Source organism: Heterodontus francisci, chromosome 11 (assembly GCF_036365525.1).
Source record: "Heterodontus francisci isolate sHetFra1 chromosome 11, sHetFra1.hap1, whole genome shotgun sequence".
NCBI classification, from domain to species: domain Eukaryota; kingdom Metazoa; phylum Chordata; class Chondrichthyes; order Heterodontiformes; family Heterodontidae; genus Heterodontus; species Heterodontus francisci.
In genome coordinates, this window is record NC_090381.1 from 41,270,347 (window position 1) to 41,292,761 (window position 22,415).

At 41.4% G+C, this 22,415-nt stretch overlaps 1 protein-coding gene across 3 annotated transcripts in view; it reads right to left on the reverse strand.

Moving 5' to 3' along the window:
* The window catches only part of stag1a (STAG1 cohesin complex component a), a 246,933-nt gene that overhangs the window by 83,723 nt on the left and 140,795 nt on the right, over window positions 1-22,415 (reverse strand). For 2 of the 3 annotated variants that reach the window (XM_068042016.1, XM_068042017.1), the window contains 2 exons: window positions 12,858-13,042; window positions 9,929-10,034 (listed from right to left, as the gene is read on the reverse strand). In XM_068042016.1, coding sequence (XP_067898117.1) covers window positions 9,929-10,034; window positions 12,858-12,886 — 135 coding nt within the window. In that variant the 5' untranslated portion in view covers window positions 12,887-13,042. Of the gene's footprint in view, window positions 1-9,928; window positions 10,035-12,857; window positions 13,043-14,942; window positions 15,031-22,415 lie in introns of those variants that run through there. The other variant, XM_068042018.1, reaches the window with a different exon arrangement.

Sequence of the window (22,415 nt, forward strand, 5' to 3'; positions counted from 1 at the left end):
TTCTACATCACTAGATAGAACTTGCTTACAGATTTCCAACAGATGTCCAAATCGATCAATCACCTCTTTTGCAGGGATAAAAAAATACTCTAGCCCTGCAATTAAACAAGCAACCATTCCAACAAGCTTATGCTTTTTCTTTTGAAAGCCATTTCCTGGTATGTTCGGCAACCAGAAAAGCAATCTGTATACTTCTTTAAATCTCGTATGCGCCCACGTATAGTCTTGTGTTTCTTCACTTCCACCAGACTGCAGAATCAGAGGCCACTGTCTTCTCAACCAATCACATTGTCAGCTGTGGCTCAGATAGTAACACTCTTGCCTCTGAGTCACAAGGTTGTGGTTCAAGTCCCACTACAGGACATGAGCACAAAAAAAAATCAAAGCTGACACTCCACTGCAGCATTGAGAGAGTGCTGCCTTTCGGATGAGACATTGAATTGAGGCTCTGCCTGCCCTCTTACGTGGATGTAAAAGATATCGTAGAACTACTTCGAAAATGTGCAGGGGAATTATCCTTGGTATCCTGGGGCCAATATTTATCAATCAACATCACAAAAGCAGTTTATCTGGTCATTATCATATTGCTGTACATGCACAAGCTGGCTGCAGCATTTCCTACACTACAACAATGACTACACTTCAAAAGTACTCATTGACTGTGAGGTGCTTTGGGAGGTCTGACAGCTGTAAAAGGCACTACATAAATGCAAGTCTGTCTTTTTTTTTTATCACATCTCAGTGTTGACTCCATCCTTAAAATCTGATCTTTCAACCAATCTGATTTCATTAGAAGGAACCAAAGCAAAGTCCTTAACCATTTGGGTACTGCCACTTCTGATTTGATAGCAGGTGATCAGCTTAATCAAAACAATTTCTTGGGATATACCATTACCATCCACTATGCACCCCAAAAAGTAAACTTGCACATAATTAGCATAACTTAAACAACAAAGGTATCCATAAACTTCCCTCTTCTTCTTTCCAATCACTCCATGTCCCACCCCAAAACACAAAATCAATAATTTCCCCCATTAGCATTACTTTTACCCACACTTTAAAGCTTGCCCCACAGGAATCTAACAGTATGTGCATCACTCCAGGGGCATAAGCATGCTGATGAATCTTCAGTTCTCCACCCTCTGCAGCTGTTTTGTTCAGCCACTTTTCACCCTCCCATAGCTCTCTACTCAGTTTTGTCTTCAGCTGTCTCTCACTGAACCCTCCCTGCTGAGACACTACGCAGTTATATTCCCAGGCCTGTTTTTGCTCCAATCCCAAGGCCTGGCCCCACTTCTATCCATCTGACATGAAAAAGAAAACTGCTACAGCACAAGAAACCATGATGTAAAAGGCAGTGACATTCCATTCCACAAGATAAGATGCATTATCCTCTTTTAGGCAATAAATGCAGGTGAGGAATAAAACAAAAATATAAAAAAAATGTTTATAATATATATATGTGGCACTGTGATCTAAAATAGAGCTAGAAAGGTTGCAGAAGTAACAAAGGGTCAGGCTATAGAAGAACTTATAAAGAAGAACAAGGTATTTGAATTCAAGGTACTGGGGAACAGGGCGCCAATGGGAGTAAGCAAGGCAGAGGTAAGACTGTGGAACATAGTGCAAAATAGGATGCAGCAGAATTTGACGAGCTGGAGATGATGTAAGGTGGTATTTGAGTATCCGATGAAAATGGTTGGAGCAATTGAGCCTGAAGTTGACAGGGTTCAATGGGAGTTGGGAGCAAAGGCAGATGCTGGAATTGGGCAGTCTTAGTGATGACTGGGATGTGGGGTTTTAAAGCACAACTCGGAGTCAAACAGGACTGTCAGTCTGTTGTCAAACTAATACAGTAAATTACTTACAGACACCTAAAGGACTTGTATCAGGTATCCTTTATCTGCAGCTGTCCTTATTTTCAAAATGATCGTATATACAATAAACTGGATGAATTAAGATATTCCAGGATTGGCTGTATTCCTTCCCTTTTATCCGAACTTACCCAATATCATCCCTGATTCTGCAGCCCTGCCAGCAGCATGTGATTTCAGTTCATTCTTTGTTTGTTGGGTTCCATAATTCATTGGAAGGAGGAAAATTTGGATTTATATAGTGCCATTCACACCCACTGGACGCTTTACAGCCAATGAAGTACTTTTGAAATGTAGTCGTTGAAGGAAATGCGGCAGCCCATTTATGCACAGCAAACTCCCACAAACAGCAACATGATAATAACCAGATACTCTGTTTTTGCGATGTTGATTGAGGGATATATATTGGCTCCAGGACACTGGGGATAACTCCCTGCTATTCTTCAAAATAGTGCCATAGGATCTTTTACATCCACCTGAGAGGACAGACAGGGCCTCGGTTTAACTTCTCATCTAAAAGATGGCACTTCTGAGTGCAGCAGCCCCTCAGGACTGCACTGGAGTGTGAGCCTTGATTTTTGTGCTCAACTCCGACAGTGGGACTTGAACCTAGAGCCTTCTGACTCAGAAGTGAAACAGTGCTATCTATTAAGCCTCAGCTGACACACACATTGCTATCCTTGGGTCATTTTTATTTTGAGGGAGGGATGCTCTGATCCTGGGATCTGATATTTTGGCAGTAGGAACAAGGTGAGGTAGCTGGAGGGCGGGCAATCCCAGCCAAAGTGAAGGGGGCGGGGGCAGAATTAATGTCCACAGACCCTTGCCTGGGAATCTCTCACTCCTTACGCTGCAGCTGCTAATGTTTGATGTGCTTGGGGCGGATAGGGGGCTGTTAGTAGTGTTACACCAATGTGTTTTGTTGAATCATAATTTTCTTTAATCCACTGGCTGCAGATCTGAATTTGTTTTTTTTTTAAAGATATATTTCTAAAAGACAAGCTGCCAGCAAAGTCATCCTTTCATTTTAAGATGATCACCTAATTTGCTACACTGTATCCTACATTGCAAAGGACTGAGAGGAGAGACATGAAATGTTTGCTAATAACCCAGCAAGAACCAAGACCCAGGAAGTTTAAAGGAACTATCTGTTCTCTCAGCAAGCAGAGAAATACTGCTAACTGCTATGTTTGAATAAGTGTCTGTCATCTGTGGTTTTAAGCTTGTGTTTTCTCTGCAGCAAAGGAGAAGCAACTGGACTCTGACATGTGCAGATCCTAAGTGGGGAGCCCTCTCTCTCTCCTTCTCCATTCCAGCTTGAAAGCTTTCAAATCCTGCTGTTGACTGACCACCTTTGCATACTCCGACTACAATCAGAAACCCCATTGGAAGAAATCATCCGCATCGCTATCTCCAAGCGACTCACCAAACCAGTCATCTACCTCTTCAAACTAAAAGCCTCAGGGCCACTGAATTTAGCCAGAAGCCAGCTGAATCACCAAACTTCACAGATTGTATACCTTTTTTATGGATTCTAACTTAAATCTATCTTTCCCCACACTATTTGTGTGTGAGACACTGAAAGTTGGCACATTGTTTATTATTTTATTGTTCGGTTTAGGTACAATAATGTTCATCTCTTTCTTTATTAACTCAAGAAAATATGTCCAATTGGTTCTTGTTATGATCATCCCAAGTAAGTCATCAAACATCTACTGAATTGGCCAGTATATCCACTTTAAAAAAGAATTAAACTTGTTGTGGTCGAACAAGAGGGAAAAGAGGGAAGCCCTTCAACCCCATCTCACTTGACTGTAACAGTAGCTTATCATGTACAGATGGAATAAGGTTGCTAACTCTGGTTGGAAGCACTCCTGGAAGTTTGATCACGATATTTTGAGATGATAGCTATTAAATCACATGACTTCTACAATTGTTATTGGATTTATCTAATGATGGTTGGATTCCCTGTAGATGAGAATTTTTAATTGAAGTTTTATGCCAGTAGCTGTTGTGTGAGAAGTACCAAGAACCTGAAAGCCACCCAAGAGCAGGTAAAAAGGACAGTGAAAAGGGGAAATCAAATATATTGTGTTTGTCTTCACATCAGAAGACACAAATTACATACCAGCAATAATGGGCAACCAAGGAGCTAATAAAAGTGAGGAACGTAAGATAATTAATATCAGCAGAGAAAAGGTATTGGAGAAATTTAAGAGACTAAAATCCGACAATTCCATTAGAATTAGAATATTACAGCGCAGTACAGGCCCTTCGGCCCTCGATGTTGCACCGAGCTGTGAAACCATCTGACCTATACTATTCCATTTTCATCCATGTGTCTATCCAATGTCCACTTAAATGCCCTTAAAGTTGGCGAATCTACTACTGCTGCAGGCAGGGCATTCCACGCCCTTACTACTCTCTGAGTAAAGAAACTACCTCTCACATCTGTCCTATATCTATCACCCCTCAACTTGAAGCTATGTCCCCTCGTGTTTGCCATCACCATCCGAGGAAAAAGACGCTCACTATCCACCCTATCTAACCCTCTGATTATCTTATATGTCTCTATTAAGTCACCTCTCCTCCTCCTTCTCTCCAACGAAAACAACCTCAAGTCCCTCAGCCTTTCCTCGTAAGACCTTCCCTCCATACCAGGCAACATCCTAGTAAATCTCCTCTGCACCCTTTCCATAGCTTCCACATCCTTTCTATAATGCGGTGACCAGAACTGCACGCAATACTCCAGGTGCGGTCTCACCAGAGTCTTGTACAGCTGCAGCATGACCTCGTGGCTCCGAAACTCGACCCCCCTACTAATAAAAGCTAACACACCATATGCCTTCTTGACAGCCCTATTAACCTGGTTAGCAACCTTCAGGGATTTATGCACCTGGACACCAAGATCTCTCTGCTCATCTACACTAACAAGAATCTTCCCATTAGCCCAGTACTCTGGCCGACATCTGAGAGTTCTAAAAGAGGTAGCTGCAGAGATAGTGGATGCACTGGTTATGATTTTCCAAAATTCTCCAGATTCTAGAATGGTCGCAGCGGTATGGAAATTAGCAAATGGAGGGAGAGAGAAATAAGGGAACTACAGGTCATTTAGCCTGACATCAGCTGTCGGGAAAATGCCAGAATCTATTATCAAGGAAGTTTGAACAATGCACTTAGAAAGTGATGAGGGTCATAAGTCCTTGGAACACTCTTCCTCAAAAGGCACAGGAAGCAGATTCTTTGAATATTTTTAAGGCAGAGATAGATAGTTTCTTAATAAGCAAGGGGGTGAAAGGTTATCGGGGGTAGGCAGGAATGTGGAGTTGTGGTTACAATCAGATCAGCCATGATTTTGTTGAATGGCGGAGCCGGCTCGAGGGGCCGAGTGGCCTACTCCTCCTAATTCGTATGATCAGACAAAGTCAACAGGGTCTTGCGAAAGGGAAATTGTGTTTGACAAATTTATTAGTCTTTTTGAGGATGTAACTAGTAGAGTGGATAAAGGGGAGCCAGTAAATGTATTAAACTTGGATTTCTAAAAGGTATTCAATACACACAAAAGGTTAATACTTAAGTTAAGGGCTCATGGAATTGGTGGCAACATATTAGCACAGACGGAGGATTGGTTAATGCACAGGAAGCAGAGATTTGGGATAAACGGGGCATTTTCAAGTTGGCAGGCTGTAACTCGTGGAGTGCCGCAAGGATCGGTATTAGAGCCTCAGGTATTGACAATCTATATTAATGCTTAGGCGAAGAGACCGAGAGTAATGTATCCAGGTTTGCTGATGATACAAAGTCAGGTAGGAATGTAAGCTGTGAGGAAGACACAAAGATGCTGCAAAGAGATATAAAAACAGGAAGTGTTGGAAATACTCAACAGGTATGGCAGCATTTGTGGACAGAGTAAGAGATAACGTTTCAGGTCTGTGACCTTTCATCAGGTCACAGATCTGAAACGCTAACTTGTTTCTCTCTCCACAGATGCTACCAGTCCTGCTGGATATTTCCAGCACTTTGTTTTTATTTCAGACTTCCAGCATCAGCAGTATTTTGCTTTTATTGCAGAGATGTAAAGTGGGCTACAAGGTAGCAAATAGAGTATTAAGGGGGGAAATATGAGGTTATTCACCTTGGTAGTAAGAATAGAAAAACAGAATATTTTTTAAAAGGCGTGAAACATTTAAATGTCGATATACAGAGACTTGGATGTACTTGTACATGAAACACAAAGTTAGCATGCAGGTACAGCAAGCAATTTGGAAGGCAAATGGCATGTAGGCTTTTATTTCAAAGGAATTGGAGTACCAGAATAAGGAAGTCTTGCTACATTTGTATAGGGCTTTGGTGAGACCACACCTGGAGGACTGTACGCAGTTCTGGTCTCCATATCTAAGGAATGATATATTTGCATTGGAGGCAGTACAGCGAAGGTTCACTAGATTGGTTCCTGGGTTCAGAGGGTTATCTTATGATGAGAAAGCAGAGAAGCTCATCTTTGAAAACCAGCAACGTCCTTCAGATTTCATGCGTTTCCTGACAGAGCATTTACCAGACTGCACAAGAGGCAAGCAAGTGGTTGCGAGGAGGCAGGACATAGTCAGTAATGATCAGCAAAGTCCACCTTGCTCATCTAACTAAAGACACCAGCAATGTCTTTGGAACACTTTCCTTCATTAGCTGCAGAACATCTACTCGCTGCATCCTGCTTCCAAAAAATCAGCTTGCAAATTCTTTGGTTCGATGAAGCATGAGGTGGATGAACAGAAGAATTAGAGCCAGAGAATTACTTGCAATGGCTTCTGTTCCTGCTCCCGCATCGTTACCTCTGGTGTTCCCCTCCTATTTCTCATCTGCGTGCTGCCCCTTGGCAACATCATCCGAATGCAGTGTCAGTTTTCACATGTATGCTGATGACAGTCAGCTCTACCTCACCACCACTTCTCTTGATTTCTCCACTGTTGTTAAATTATCAGGCTCTTGATCCAAAGTCCATTACTAGATGAGTAGCTATTTCCTCCAACGATATATTGGGAAGACTGAAGCCATTCTTTTTGGCCCCCACTCCAAACTCTGCTCCCTAGCTACTGACTCCATCCCTCTCCCTGGCAACAGCCTAAGATTAAGCCAGCCTCTTTGCAACGTTGGTGTGACATTTGACCCCAAGATGAGCTTCCACCATCCCACTATAGTCCTGGATGGTCTCCCACATTCTACTCTCCGCAAACTTGATATCATCCAAAACCCTACTGTCTGTGTCTTGGAACTCACACCAAGTCTAGGATAATATACTTAATGAGTGCTTTGTATCAGTGTTCACTAAGGAAATGGAGGCTGACAAAATATCAAAACAAATGGAGAGAGTAGAGGCAATGGATAGGGTAAAAATTAAGCGAGGGAAAGGTACTAAAAATGTTGGTTATGCTTCGCGTGGATAAGTCACCTGGTCCAGATGGCTTGCATCCCAGGTTGCATAAGGAAGAGGGCATAGAGATAGCGGAAGGGCTTGCCAAATCTTGCCTGAATATGGAGGAGGTGCCAGAGGATTTGAGAGTGGCAAATGTGACACCCTTATTCAAGAAAGGGTGTAAGGACAGACCTAGCAACTACAGGCCAGCTAGTTTATCAATGGTGGGTAAGATTTTAGAAACAATAATCAGGGAAAACATCAACAGACACTTAGAGAGATTCGAGTTAATTAAGGATAGCCAGCATGGATTTGTAAAGGCAGATCATGCTTGACTAATGTAACTGAATTTGTTGATGAAGTAACAGAAAAAGCTGATGAAGGTAATGCGGATATGGTTTATATGGACTTTAAGAAAGCATTTGATAAGGTACCGCATACAAGACTGGTTTACAAAATTGAGGCTCATGGATTAGGAGGGTCAGTGCCCAGTTGGATTTTAAAAAATGGCTTAAGGACAGAAAACAGCGAGTCAGAGTAAATGGTTGCTTTTCAGACTGGAGGATGGTAGACATTGGTGTTCCCCAAGAGTCAGTGCTGTGACAACTGCTTTTTTTTTTGCTTTATATAAATGACTTGGATCTTGGAATAGGGAGTAGAATCTCAAAATTTGCTGATGACATCAAACTTGGAGGTGAGGCCAACCGTGAGGATGATATGGACTGCTTGCAACAGGATATAGATATGCTAGCAGAATGGGCAGACAGATGGCATATGGAATTTAATACTGACTAGTGTGAGGTAATGCATTTTGGCAGAAGGAATAGGGAGAGGCAATATATACTTAATGGTACAGTTGTAAACTAAAGAGTGAGCAGGAACAGAGGGACCTGGGGGTGCATGTGCATCGATCTTTGAAGGTGACAAGACATATTGACAGAGTGGTTAGTAAAGCATGTGGAATCTTGAGCTTTATAAATAGAGACATTGAGTACAAAAGCAGGAAAGTTATGCTGAACCTTTATAAAGCTCTGGTTAGGCCCCAACTAGAATATTGTGTCCAGTTCCGGTCACCGCACTTTAGGCAAAATGTGAGGCTCCTTGAGAGGGTGTAAAGGAGATTTACTAGAATCGTTCCAGGGATGGGGGATTTTAATTACAAGGTAATGTTGGAATAAACTGGTTTGTTCTCCTTAGAACAAAGGAGATTGAGGGGAGATTTAACAGAATTGTAGATAAGACTATGACAGGTTTAGATAAGTTAGACAAGGAAAAATTGTTCCCATTAACAAATGGTACAAGGATTAGGGGCACAGATTGAAGGTTTTAGGCAAAAGATGCAATGGGAATGAGGAAGCACATTTATATGCAGCGGATGGTAATGACCTGGAACTCGTTGCCCACAATGGTGGTGGAAGCAGAGACGATCAATGACTTTAAGAGGTTAGATGGCCACCTGAGAGTAGTAGACTTGCAGGGCTATGGGAACGAGTCAGGAAATGGGACTGATTGCATAGCTCTGTGGAGAGCTGGCATGGAATTGATGGGCCAAATGGCCTTCTCCTGTGCCATAATTGACTCCACAAATTGGGCCTATATTCTCTGGACTTTAGAAGAACGTCGGGTAATCTCATTGAAACATACAAGATTCTGAAGAGGCTTGACAGGGTAGAGACTGAGCAGTTGTTTCCCCTGCCTGGGGAATCTAGAACATGGGGTCACATCTCAGGATAAGAAGTTAATCATTTAGGAGATGAGGAGAAATTTCTTCACTCAGAGGCGTGTGAATCTTTGGAATTCTCTACCCCAGAGGGTTGCAGATGCTCCATCGTTGTCAGTATTCGTGGCTGAGATAGATAGATTTTTGGTCTCTTGGGGAATCAAGGGTTTTGGGGAGTGGGCGGGAAAGTGGAGTAGAGGCAGAAGAACAGTCATGATTGCATTGAATGGCTGAGCAAGCTCAAAGGGCTTTACAGTCTCCTCCTGTTCCCGTTTCTTGTGTTATTACTTGACGCAAATGTTCCTTACCACAAGATGCACTGCAGTGCCTCGCACCAACTTCGACAAGGGCAGTAGGTGCATGGGAACACCTCCAAGTCACACACTATCCTGACTTTAATGAATTTCACAGTTCTTATTGTCACTGGGTCAAAAACCTGGAACTCCCAACCTATCATAATTGTAGATGTACCTTCACCACAGGGGCTGCAGCGGTTCAAGAAGGGCTATCACTTTCTCAAGGGCAACTAGGGATGGGCAATAAATGCTGACATTACAATGTTCACATCCCAAGAATGAAAAAAAATATATATATATGCAGAAATGCGACTTCAGTGCACTAGGGATTACTAAGATGTAAAGAACAAATGGATTATTCTAACAAGCAGACTATAATGTATTATGGAATTAGAAACAACAAATGACTGCCATCAAATTTGGTGTAGAATGTCCTCCATTTTTACAAATAAGAATATTTGAAATGCTGTGCCCTTATACGAGCTGCATTACTCTGATGTTTTAATTGATAGATTTATCCACTTCCTTAGCTCTGGGTGCCTCCAGCATAAGCTTATTAATGCAGATCACACCAATGTGAGATTTTTAATGATAAAACAATATCAATACAATTTTTAAAAATTCATACCGGGGGCCTGCCAGGACCGCGAGCTCTGCGCTTCCGCCCTTTTGCCTCTGGGTCATCGAATTCACTGGTAACATCGGTATGAATGGTTGTTTCATTGGTGGACTCCCTGTTAAAGATCACAAAATGTAATTTTAAATCAAAAGAAATACAAAGTGTGACTGTATCTGCTTAAATTTATATTTCAATTCTTCCAATTACCACCACTACACAATGGATAAAGCAATTATCTGAGTTCTCAGTACTATGGAATAACTATATTCTGTAATTTAAAATTATTTGGAATTCAGTGTAAACTCATGTATACAAAGCAAGCACATTTAAAGACTAAAGATCTACCACACATATATTTTGCCTCATGTCTTTTTAATAAGTTGTCATACAAAATAAGGACACTATTTGAAAGAGTGAAGCATCACAGTTGGATGCTGAGTACAAGGCAGCACTTATTATTTAAACAGCAACTATAAAAATCAAAGTTACAAAGAATCAGAAGGAAAAGGGTAAAATGCATAAATGTTAACTCCTTATTCATAGATGTGTTCCACATGGTATTTAAGAAGCAAAAATACAATGAAAATATTGTAATTAAGGGTTCCTCTGTGAAAGCCAATAAAAACAATTCATATGAAAAGTGATACAGTGGAGCAAAGTCCATTCTATTATAGCACTGGCATCAGTATGATCCATCTGCTTTCAGACCTCCTTGCTTAAAACTTCATTTCTTTCGAATTTAGCAGAGGCAGTATTTAATACACAGTATATGATACCAAAGCGAAGATGATGATACACTCCAGGACATTACCAGAGCATGTTTACTTCAATTATTTCACACAGCAAACATTATGTAATGAAGGTGCATTAGAATGCAATTTTCACATTGTATTAAAAGAGAGACGGTTACATGGGGATATCAGTACTTAGTATATACAGTACTTAGGTTACTGTTACGATCCCATTAGGGACCATCAACCTTTACAAGAGAAAGTTGAATTCCCAGTTATTACTGAAAACATTACGCCATAAGATTTCACGTTTTAAACAAAAACTTCACAAGCGTTAAACAAATCAAAACACTACTAACTTAACAGTACAATTTGGAAACATACTTTCAACTTGAAATCTTAACAGAACATGAAGACGTATACTTTAAACTCTAAATCTCAACAGAACACTCCTGTTTGACTGTTACTTCCACCCCAAGAGTTCCCCTATACGTTACAGGACCTTGGCAGTTTGTTCACTTCTCCTGGGACCAATTCAAAGAGTACCACAGCTTTCAGGATTTCACTTTGATTTCTTTAATTTCTCTGTTATCTTCTGAGGTATAAAATCTTCCGAATTTGGATTTCCCAGCTTGAGCATAGACCTTACTCAAAACGGAATCACCCCAGTTCCTGATGGCCTCTTTGCTCCTGAGCCCAGCTGCTCCCAAAATGAACTGCTTTCTCTGTGACCAACAGCCTATTTGAAGCCAACTGCTTTCTCTGTGACCAACAGCCTGTCAGCCAGCACACCGATCAAAACACCAACAGGCACCCCCTGCCTTATCTATCTCCATAGCAATGTGGTACACAGAGAATGTCCCAGATAGAAATTTAAAGTATTTCCAAATCTTCTCTTTGTTCTGGCAAATCATAGCAATAATTTAAACCCCTGATTAAAGCAGCTGCAGACACCATTCTCCATCAAGAAGTTGAGAGGTTCCCATTGTTTAGGGTCTTCTTACTTCCCATTTTGACCTTACTAAATAAACATGGGCCACCCTTTGATTTGTAACCACCCTAGGTTTGTTTGTCAGCTTCTAAAACAAGGTTTTTTTTTGTCATGCATTAAAAAAAATCAATTCCCAAATTAAAGGTTACCTCTAGAAAATTAATACATGAACCAGGTGATCATAACATGATCTTATCTTTTGGAATGTTTCCTGTTAGAACCAAAACACGAATGATAATCAAGAGAACTGTCCAGGTAGAGGTATCGAGCACAAGAGTTTGACTGCATTCAATTAACAACAGTAGGAATGGTCATTATCACAAGATGCTTCAATTTCAGCTGTGCATGTTAGAGGGAACCTTCACTACAACTATTGTGTCAATGCAAAGTGGCTTTGCTTCACATTAACCAACTATCAGTAGACGTGGAAATCCAGATTGAATCCAGTATCAGGGTCTGACCTGACAGCGAAGAAGTAATCTCTCTACCCTTCGCTCTTGAGTCATACCAATCCTTAATCTTGGACTTACATTTCATATTTAACTTTTAACTTATAATATAAATGCATCCTTAAGTTGAGCTGATCTAATCCAAACAAGTTTGCTTGATGAGGTATTGAGCATTTATTGTTTGAACAAAAATATTCAGAACAGAAAAAACATATTTCACAAAAAACTTCTTAAAGAATGGAAACTGGCTGTGTGCAATGGTTAGATTTTTAAAAATGAATACTGATAAAGCCAAACACATGGGAAAATTACATAAGTGTTGACAATATTTTTACAATTTGAATAAATCAATTTGCTTTTATAAATTGACTTTGATTAAACAATTTGAATGCTTTTTTGTAGCTTTTAAAATACTGGTCATGTAACAAGAGTTTTCAATGCATTTTGGTTGCAAACTGTAAACAAAATAAAAGAATGTACGAAACTTAAAAAAAAAAATTATAGGAACTATCATAATTTACAGGAACAAAGTGAAGCTTTAATTTCAAGAAATGCCACTGCAGTCCTCCCACAAATTTGTGTCCTGAGCTGAAGAACAGATATTCTTGAAATTCTGAAGTGATGAAACGTCACAGACCTGAAACGTTACCTCTGCTTCTCTCTCCACGGATGCTGCCAGACCCGCTGAGTACTTCCAGCACTTTGCTTATTTCAGATATTCTTGAAATATTTGTTTCAATGTTCTGATCATCTAAAAATGTACTTACTGTAACACTGGTATCTCTGGAGTGATCATCTCTTCAGCACCGTTGCTGTCCACAAATCTGGGCTGGAATTCTGCAATTTCCTCCTTTTGCTTTTAGGTGATCTTTCAATTAACTTGATTGTGTGAAAGGTGTTTTCTTCTCCCTTTTCTCGATTAGTCTTTATGAAAGACATATTTGGGCAATTTCTAAAATGAAAAGTGATTTCCGTGTTAGAAAAGCATAACAGAACTGTCTTTAAATAAAACAAAGATACTGCGGTGCATTTTTAAAAATAATTCATGCATTTCACACAATCAATGGCATTTTCTGAAAGTTATTTACTTCGAGCTATAATACCACATTTTTTAACCTTTCTGGAGGTGACGTACTGCTGTTCACCCAAGCCTGTCCAAATTTTACCTGATCTATAACTGCTTTCAATGCAGATCGAAGTTTCATTTCTGACAAACACAGATTACAACTGAAATACTTGGAATAATTGACTGTTGTCCTTCATAGCTTATACGCAAAATACTGTAAACACAACATCTCTCCCCAAATAGTCATATATAACAAAATGAGATGAATTAGAAATCTCTCAAAGTTTAAAAAGTCTTCACATTTCTGTCCACTTGCAATTTTTGAGTTGATTAAACTTACAGCCAGATTTTACTGATTAAAATATGACTGTTCCACACATTTTGCAGAAACCAACATCTATTAGCATAATTGAACATGGCAGTTTTAAAAGTTGAATCTGATCAAGAATAAAATTCAGTTTTCCAAAAGAAGTTATCACAAAGGAATTGGACAACGGACTTCCCTTAACTTTAATTCCTCATATACTTAAGTTTTCTTAAATAGCTTTTATTTGTTTTTTAAAATTCAGTGCATTTTTATTACAAGTGAAATAAATTAGAAATAGGCATAACTGAAAACAAAGTCTCTTTCATGCTTTGAATGCTTTGAACACTTTGCAACCCACTGTTGCTTAGTTTTATAAAATCACTAGGGAAAAGAGACACCCACAGGAATACTTCTGTATTGCACAATGTAACATCTGTCTCAATTCTGCATGTTTACATTTACAATAATAAAATGCTTTACTGTAGTATAAAATGCATTTTGACAAAGCATCATGTTTCAGTACAGTATGATTACATAAAATAAGGCGTCAAAATCTCTTGCATGTGATGTAGCTTTTCCTAAACCACTTGAAATAAATCTTATTATTGGTAAAAAAAATTAATAACATTTTCATAAAATTGTGTTTGTACAGCTGTTACATGTTCCATCCACAGATATAACTTTTAAAGTATTCCTGAATAAGAACAAGGTGCTTAGTCATTCTAATTAAGAAGTTGCAAACTGATCTTTTGTGGTGTGGTCTCTCCCTCACCCTGGTTTGCTTGCACTTTCATATCACCAGCAGGGGCAGTATTAACCACAAGCTTAAAATGATAAAAGCATTAACCCCCTCAGTTACTTTATCCTAAAATTAAGCTCAAGTATTTCAACTTCTATTTGAACAAAAAGGATATTCATAATCTGATTAGATTTTTGGCTCTTCTACTTATGACACCATCAGAATCACAGCAAAAAATATTAACATTAAATTTTTAACAGGTTAGTTAACAGTAGGGGACAAAAATGCCAAAAATAAATTTACTGCTAGATTATTTTCATTCCTACACAATTTATGAATAGCTGTCAACAAACCCAACACAGCCACTAACATTTTAATATTCTTTCAAGAAAAACATTTGATCCTTGAAGTATTCTATATTGTTCTATTTTACAAAAACACAAACTAAATAACTTATTAGCCTGCCACTAGATGGCTGCATTGCAGATAAGCTGGTATAAGGTTAGCTTAGATCTAACAACTGTGGTGAACTCTTAACGTTGCAAAGCTACAGCCTCAAATTTTTTTGTAACTCCGAGTGGTACGCATATTGTTTCTCAGACACACAATGTGCAGCATGTTACCAGCAGAGGGTTCTGCTAGCTAATACGAACAATCTCACTCACAGATCATCAACATTCAAGTCAGAATTATAATAGGCATTACAACTCAACAAAAAATTTCTTAATTCAGAACTTTACAGGCCAGCATTTCTTAACAGCTTTAGGTACGTTTTCCTTCTTAGACTCGCTTTGATCTGCCTTTGAAAATTGACCGGTCATTATGTACTGCTCTGCTTGGCTCAGCATTTTTTTAGTTTTCAAATTGTTTTGACATTCTTGCATGCTTCCTGGACAACACAAGTCCTCAGCTGATTGTTTCCTATCTGACAACACAGATGTAAACTGCAGCCAATCTTGCTACACAGCAAGAGAAAGAGGAGCAATACCCATCCCCCCCACCCTGTTAGGAGTAAGCTGAGGATAGAAAAAGTCAAGACAGCACTGAATTCTTCTTATTACAAGCTAGATAAACAGGCATTTTCCTGTGCATTTTTTACACAAATATAACTGCTTTGAATTCCTGAAGGTCTACAAAAAAAATTATAAAATTCATTATCCACATTATTTTTAGTTTCACTTCCTCATACCTCCACTTCTTTGGCTCAACATCCTGGAAAGCTCCGTGGGACATTTTTCTATGTGAAGGCACTATATAAATGCAAGTAGTTGTTGCTTGTGTTAACAGTATAATTTAATTATAAAAATCCCAGTATCTCAAGGAGATTTCACTGAAAGCCAGCATTATACAACAGAAATGGTCGACATCTTAAATGCAATATGCTAAACAATTATGTAATTTGAAAGGTTGTAGACAATACAATGAATCCATTCAGGCTCATCTGCCTTTAGAATCTATGCACTGGAAATCCGGTTGTAGTATCCCAGTTTGGGAAGTCATCCAACTGTTAAAAACAAACTTTCACGCTTACTGCCATCCTTCAAGAACAGAAAACAGACAGAACTACAATTTTTTTTTATTTAACTGTACAGTTAGAGGGTAATTGCAGCATTTCCTTAAGTTTTTATTTATTTAGAGAGGTCGCAATAGGGCTACAAAACAGCATTCCTTATTCCTGCAACAGCAATAAAGAGTGGAGAGGCACTCATCCCATGTCATTCCCATTAACCACAGAAACTGGTGTTCCCTCTCCCGCATTCCTTCTCCTTCAAACTTTTGATGTTGAATGCTCCTAGAAAGTTATTTAGTACTAAAATTATGATTAGTAAAAAAAAAACTGCAACCAGAAAAACTCAGTCAGTCTATAAGGAGTTAGCAGATCTAAACCATACAATAGTAGGTGCTCCATACATACATAGGAAAAAGCAGCTATCACTTTTGGCCGACTCGCAAAACGCACATGGGATAACACCAAGCTGACCCTTAGGACCAAGGCCGGTGTTCTCAGCACCTTTGCTGTATGGCTGTGAAACATGAGCGACTTACAGCTGCCAGGAAAAGAAGTTCAATAATTTTCATCTTCGCTGTCTGCGGTGCATTATGAGTATATCCTGGCAGGAAAAAAAATCACAAAAACAGCAGTCCTCACAAAGGCAGAGCTCCCAAGTGGATTAGCACTAAACAGGCAGCTTCGGTGGATCAGACAGATCCGCAGGATGTAAGATGGTCGCATACCCAAGGACCTTCTGTATGGTGAAGTAGCCGGGGCCAAACGACCAGTGGGGCATCCAAAGTTCCACTTCAAGGATGCTTGCAAGTATAACATGAAGGCCCTAAATGTCGTCTATTGCACCTGGGAGTCACTAGCTGGCGAAAGAGGGAAATGGTGACACATTCTGTAGACTGGCGTGCAGTACCATGATGACCAGTGGGTACAGCAGCTTGGCAACATACGACAACTCCAAAAACAACTCAACTCACTGCGTTACTTGGCAGCTTTACGTGCACCACTTGTGGCAGAACCTGCCTCTCAAGGATTGGCTTTCATACCCATCAGCAAAGGTGCACCAAGAGAAGACACCCCACCTAAATGGATTGTTTTAGGCATGGCCATCATCTTTCATAGATGGAAGGATGTCAAACCAGATATTTAGACAACATGTAGCTCTTGTCAAACACTAGGTAAAGTCATATGTTTGGTGAATTGGATACCATGGATCTTTTCACTTACATAAAATACTGTAGCTGCTGTCAGAAATGCTGATATATATATATTTTTAAATTATCCAAGTCACATTACACAGTAAGAAAATGTGAAAGCCTTATTATGGACTACAAGCTTCGCTATGGCAGTAAAATAAAAGATTTATGAATACTTTCATGAAAAGCTCCAACCCTCAATATCCTTTTAATGGGGCTCTACTTGATTTTGGGGGTACATTGGGGTTGTACAAATTTTATACTCAGATTATGTTGCTGACCAGCTTACAAAAACATGAGAACCTCTAATGGAGAAGGCCATGAGGCTCAATAAATCCATCCTTTTACTTATCTCAATACCACTTTGTCACTTTCCCAATCCCTTCGCTCTTCAGAAACATATGTATTCGCCACATATCATTGTAGTGTGAAAAATATTATACCTCTTTACTTGTAACTTCATTTTTAATTTTGTATGCTCTGTATCAATTTATTTTAGAATGAACTTGCCCGAATCATCTTTGCCCACTCCTTCATAATTTACCACATTGTCATGCAGGCCCTCACCTCCCAAGAATAAGGCACATTGGTTTTGTCATATGAACATTGATTTTGAACTATTGCTGGAGGGAGGAAATGACTTGTTGAACAGATCAGCCCCAGCTGGAAAAATATTTGCATACTAACAGACGGTGCTCGACACATCCAACTCACAAAGGATATTGATCACCGGACAGTGAGTGGGTGGGGAAGTGCATTCCAGGGCCTACTGGTGTGATGTAATCCACACGGGCCAGGACTGGTTGGACCAGCTGGTCACATGACTAACTGGCTGTTCCAGAGTTTTTTGAACTAGCCAAAGTTTGAGGAGAAAGACTGTTTGCTCCTAGACTGAGAAGATCTCTCCTGTCTGCTCCCATCTCTTTGTCACAAGCCTCTGAATCCACTCAAAACACATGAACCCCAAGAGAGAAAAGTCTCCAACAGCGAACAAGGTTTAACAATAATACTGGGCCCCAACAAAAAGCAAGATCTACCTACAATCAAGGACTCGGCAGTGAACTCGAAGAACCATATCAAAAGCTCTTCAGATATTGCCTCAAATATTTCCACTTTATTTTTCTTCTGCTCTTTCCCATGTGTGCATCACATAAGCATGCTACCATGGGCACATCGTGTATCCATAGGCGTCAAATGAATTAGAGTTTAAGTTCAAGTTTAATAAATTTCAACTTTTCTTCTTTAAAACTAAGAAAACCTGCTTGTGCTGGTTTCTTTGACTTATAATTGGAAAGCAGTGAACAAGGATTCACTAGGGGGGAGCTAAAAACACGGTGTGTTTAAAATTAAACCTTGTTGCAGTAAGACCAGGTGAAGGCTCAGAGGGACCCCTCGACACCTTTCTCACCTGATCGTAACAGAAATTTGCGTGCTAGCGTCTGGAATTGACTCTCACACAAACCAGAGAAATTGGAAGTGGGAAGCCAAATTGTTTCCTATCAAAAAAGAGCAATATTTCAATACAGGTTTTCTTGTGGTTCTGTGCGCTTGGATACTAACATGTCTGCAACTGAAGCTAGTAGCTCCCCAAGCCAGGGTGAAGTAACTTGGGATAAGTTAAAAGCATTGTCTAAGGAGGAGTTGAGGAAAGTGGCTGAGCAGTGTGGGATCACTGTACATGGCAAGGTGAGGAAGTCTGAACTCCTAAAACTAGTGGCCAACCACTTTTCCCCTGAATCTGAAGCAGCAGAAACTGGGTTAGAAGCTGATCTTGACAGGGTATTGCTAGCAAAGCTACAGTTGAAAGAGAGGAAACTTGAATTACAGGAGAGGGAGAAAGAGAGAGACTTCTAGAAGGAATGTGAAGAGAAAGAGAGGAGAGAGTGAGAGAGAGAGAAAGAATATCCCGCAAGGAATGCGGAGAGCTGAAGCACCTTGAGTTAACTAAGCGGCGACAAAGTAACCCCAGTGAAAGTATGGTCAATATGGGGCAGCATAATTCAGGGCTGGGTACAAAATTGTTAAATCTAACTCAACTAATCCCAAAATTCAATGAGGAGGATGTAGAACATGGGTTCGAATCCCACCACAGCAGAAAGTGGAATTTGAATTCAATTAATCTGGAATTAAAAGCTAGTCTAATGATGGCCATGAAACCATTGTCGATTGTTGTAAATACCCATCTGATTCACTAATGTCCTTTAGGGAAGGAAATATGCTGTCCTCACCTGGTATGGCCTACATGTGACTCTAGACCCAGCAATGTGGTTAACTCTTACATGCCCTCAGAAATGGCCTAGCAAGCCACTCAGTTGAACCTAACCGCTACGAAGTCAATAAAAAAAAGGAATGAAACCGGACGGACCACCTGGCATCGACCTAGGCACCGGAAACGACAAAGGGAAACACAGCCCCGTCGACCCTGCAAAGTCTTCCTTACCTGTATCTGGGGGCTTGTGCCAAAGTTGGGAGAGCTGTCCCACAGACTAGTCAAGCAACAGCCTGACATAGTCATACTCACGGAATCAGACGTTACAGACAATGTCCCAGACACTGCCATCACCATCCCCGGGTCTGCCCTGTCCCACTGGCAGGACAGACCCACCAGAGGTGGCGGGACTGTGGTATACAGTAGGGAGGGAGTTGCCCTGGGAGTCCTCAATATCGACTTCGGACCCCATGAAGTCTCATAGCATCAGGTCAAACATGGGCAAGGTAACCTCCTACTGATTATCACCTACCGCCCTTCCTCAGCTGAGGACTCAGTACTCCACCATGTTGAACACCACTTGGAGGAAGCACTGAGGGTGGCAAGGGCACAAAATGTACTCTGGGTGGGGGACTTCAATGTCCATCACCCAGAATGGATCGGTAGCACCACTACTGACTGAGTCCTAAAGGACATAGCTGCTAGACTGGGTCTGCAGCAGGCGGTGGGGGAACCAACACGAGGGAAAAACATACTTGACCTCGTCCTCATCAATCTGCCTGCTGCAGATGCTTCTGTCCATGACAGTATTGGCAGGAGTGACCACCGCACAGAAATTGTGGAGACAAAGTCCCACCTTCACATTGAGCATACTGTCCGTTGTGTTGTGTGGCACTAACACCGTGCTAAATGGGATAGATTTAGAACAGATCTAGCAATGCAAAACTGGGCATTCATGAGGCGCTGTGGGCCATCAGCAGCAGAATTGTCCTCAACCACAATCTGTAATCTCATGGCCCAGCATATCCCCCACTCTACCATTACCATCAAGCCAGGAGACCAACCCTTGTTCAATGAAGAGTGCAGGAGGGCATGCCAGGAGCAGCACCAGGCATACCTCAAAATGAGGTGTCAACCTGGTGAAGCTACAACACAGGGCTATCAGTGTGCCAAACTGCGTAAGCAGCATGCGATAGACAGAGCTAAGCGACCCCATAACCAACGGAACAGATCAAAGCTCTGCAGTCCTGCCACATCCAGCCGTGAATGGTGGTGGACAATTAAACAACTAATTGGAGGAGGTGGCTCCACAAATATCCCCATCCTCAATGATGGGGTGCCCAGCACATCAGTGTGAAAGATAAGGCTGAAGCATTTGCAGCAATCTTCAGCCAGAAGTGCCGAGTTGATGATCCATCTCGGCCTCCTCCTGAAGTCCCCAGCATCACAGATGCCAGACTTCAGCCAATTCGATTCACTCCGCGTGATATCAAGAAACGACTGAAGGCACTGGATACTGCAAAAGTTATGGGCCCTGACAATATTCCGGCAATAGTACTGAAGACCTGTGCTCCAGAACTTGCTGCGCCCCTAGCCAAGCTGTTCCAGTACAGCTACAACACTGGCATCTACCCTGCAATGTGGAAAATTGCCCAGGTATGTCCTGTACATAAAAAGCAGGACAAGTCCAACCCGGCCAATTACCGCCCCATCAGCCAAGTGATGGAAGTTATCATCAACAGTGCCATCAAGTGGCACTTGCTTAGCAATAACCTGCTCAGTGACGCTCAGTTTGGGTTCCGCCAGGGCCACTCAGCTCCTGACCTCATTACAGCCTTGGTTCAAGCATGGACAAAAGAGCTGAACTCAAGAGGTGAGGTGAGAGTGATTGCCCTTGACATCATGGCAGCATTTGACCGAGTATGGCATCAAGGAGCCCTCGCAAAACTGAGATCGATGGGAATCAGGGGGAAAACCCTCTGCTGGCTGGAGTCATACCTAGCGCAAAGGAAGATGGTTGTGGTTATTGGAGGTCAATCACCTGAGCTCCAGGACATCACTGCAGGAGTTCCTCAGGGTAGTGTCCTGGGCCCAACCATCTTCAGCTGCTTCATCAATGACCTTCCTTCAATCATAAGGTCAGAAGTGGGGATGTTCGCTGATGATTGTACAATGTTCAGCACCATTCGTGACTTCTCAGATACTGAAACAGTCCCTGTAGAAATGCAGCAAGACCTGGACAATATCCAGGCTTGGGCTGATAAGTGGCAAGTAACATTCGCGCCACACAAGTGCCAGGCAATGACCAACTCCAACAAGAGAGAATCTAACCATTTCCCCTTGACATTCAACAGCATTACCATCGCTGAATCCCCCACTATCAACATCCTAGGGGCTACTGTTGACCAGAAACTGAACTGGAGTAGCCATATAAATACCGTGGCTACAAGAGCAGGTCAGAGGCTTGGAATCCTGAGGCGAGTAACTCGCCTCCTGACTCCCCAAAGCCTGTCCACCATCTACAAGGCACAAGTCAGGAGTGTGATGGAATACTCTCCACTTGCCTGGATGGGTGCAGCTCCAACAACACTCAAGAAACTCGACACCATCCAGGACAAAGCAGCACGCCTGATTGGCACCCCATTTACAAACATTCACTCCCTCTACCACCGACGCACAGTGACAGCAGTGTGTACCATCTACAAGATGCACTGCAGCAATGCACCAAGGCTCCTTAGACAGCACCTTCCAAACCCGCGACCTCTACCAACTAGAAGGACAAGGGTAGCAAATACATGGCAACACCACCACCTGCAAGTTCCCCTCCAAGTCACACACCATCCTGACTTGGAACTATATCACTGTTCCTTCACTGTCGCTGGGTCAAAATCCTGGAACTCCCTTCCTTACAGCACTGTGGGTGTACCTACCCCAAATGGACTGCAGCAGTTCAAGAAGGCAGCCCACCACCACCTTCTCTAGGGCAATTAGGGATGGGCAATAAATGCAGGCCTGGCCAGCGTCGCCCACATCCCATGAATGAATAAAAAAAAAGAAACATTTTTTGTGTCCCTTGAGAAACTGGCAAAGCAGCTAAAATAGCCAGCTGTGACCTGGCCTCTTTTATTACAAAGCAAGCTAACCAGAAAAGCCCATGATGTTCATTCCCTGTTGCCTGACGAGAGTTCATCAAATTATGAACAGACAAAAAATGCTATCTGTGGGCCATATGAATTCATACCCGAAGCCTATCGCCAAAAGTTTAGCACCCTCAAGAAGCAAGCTAATCAAACTTATCTGGAGT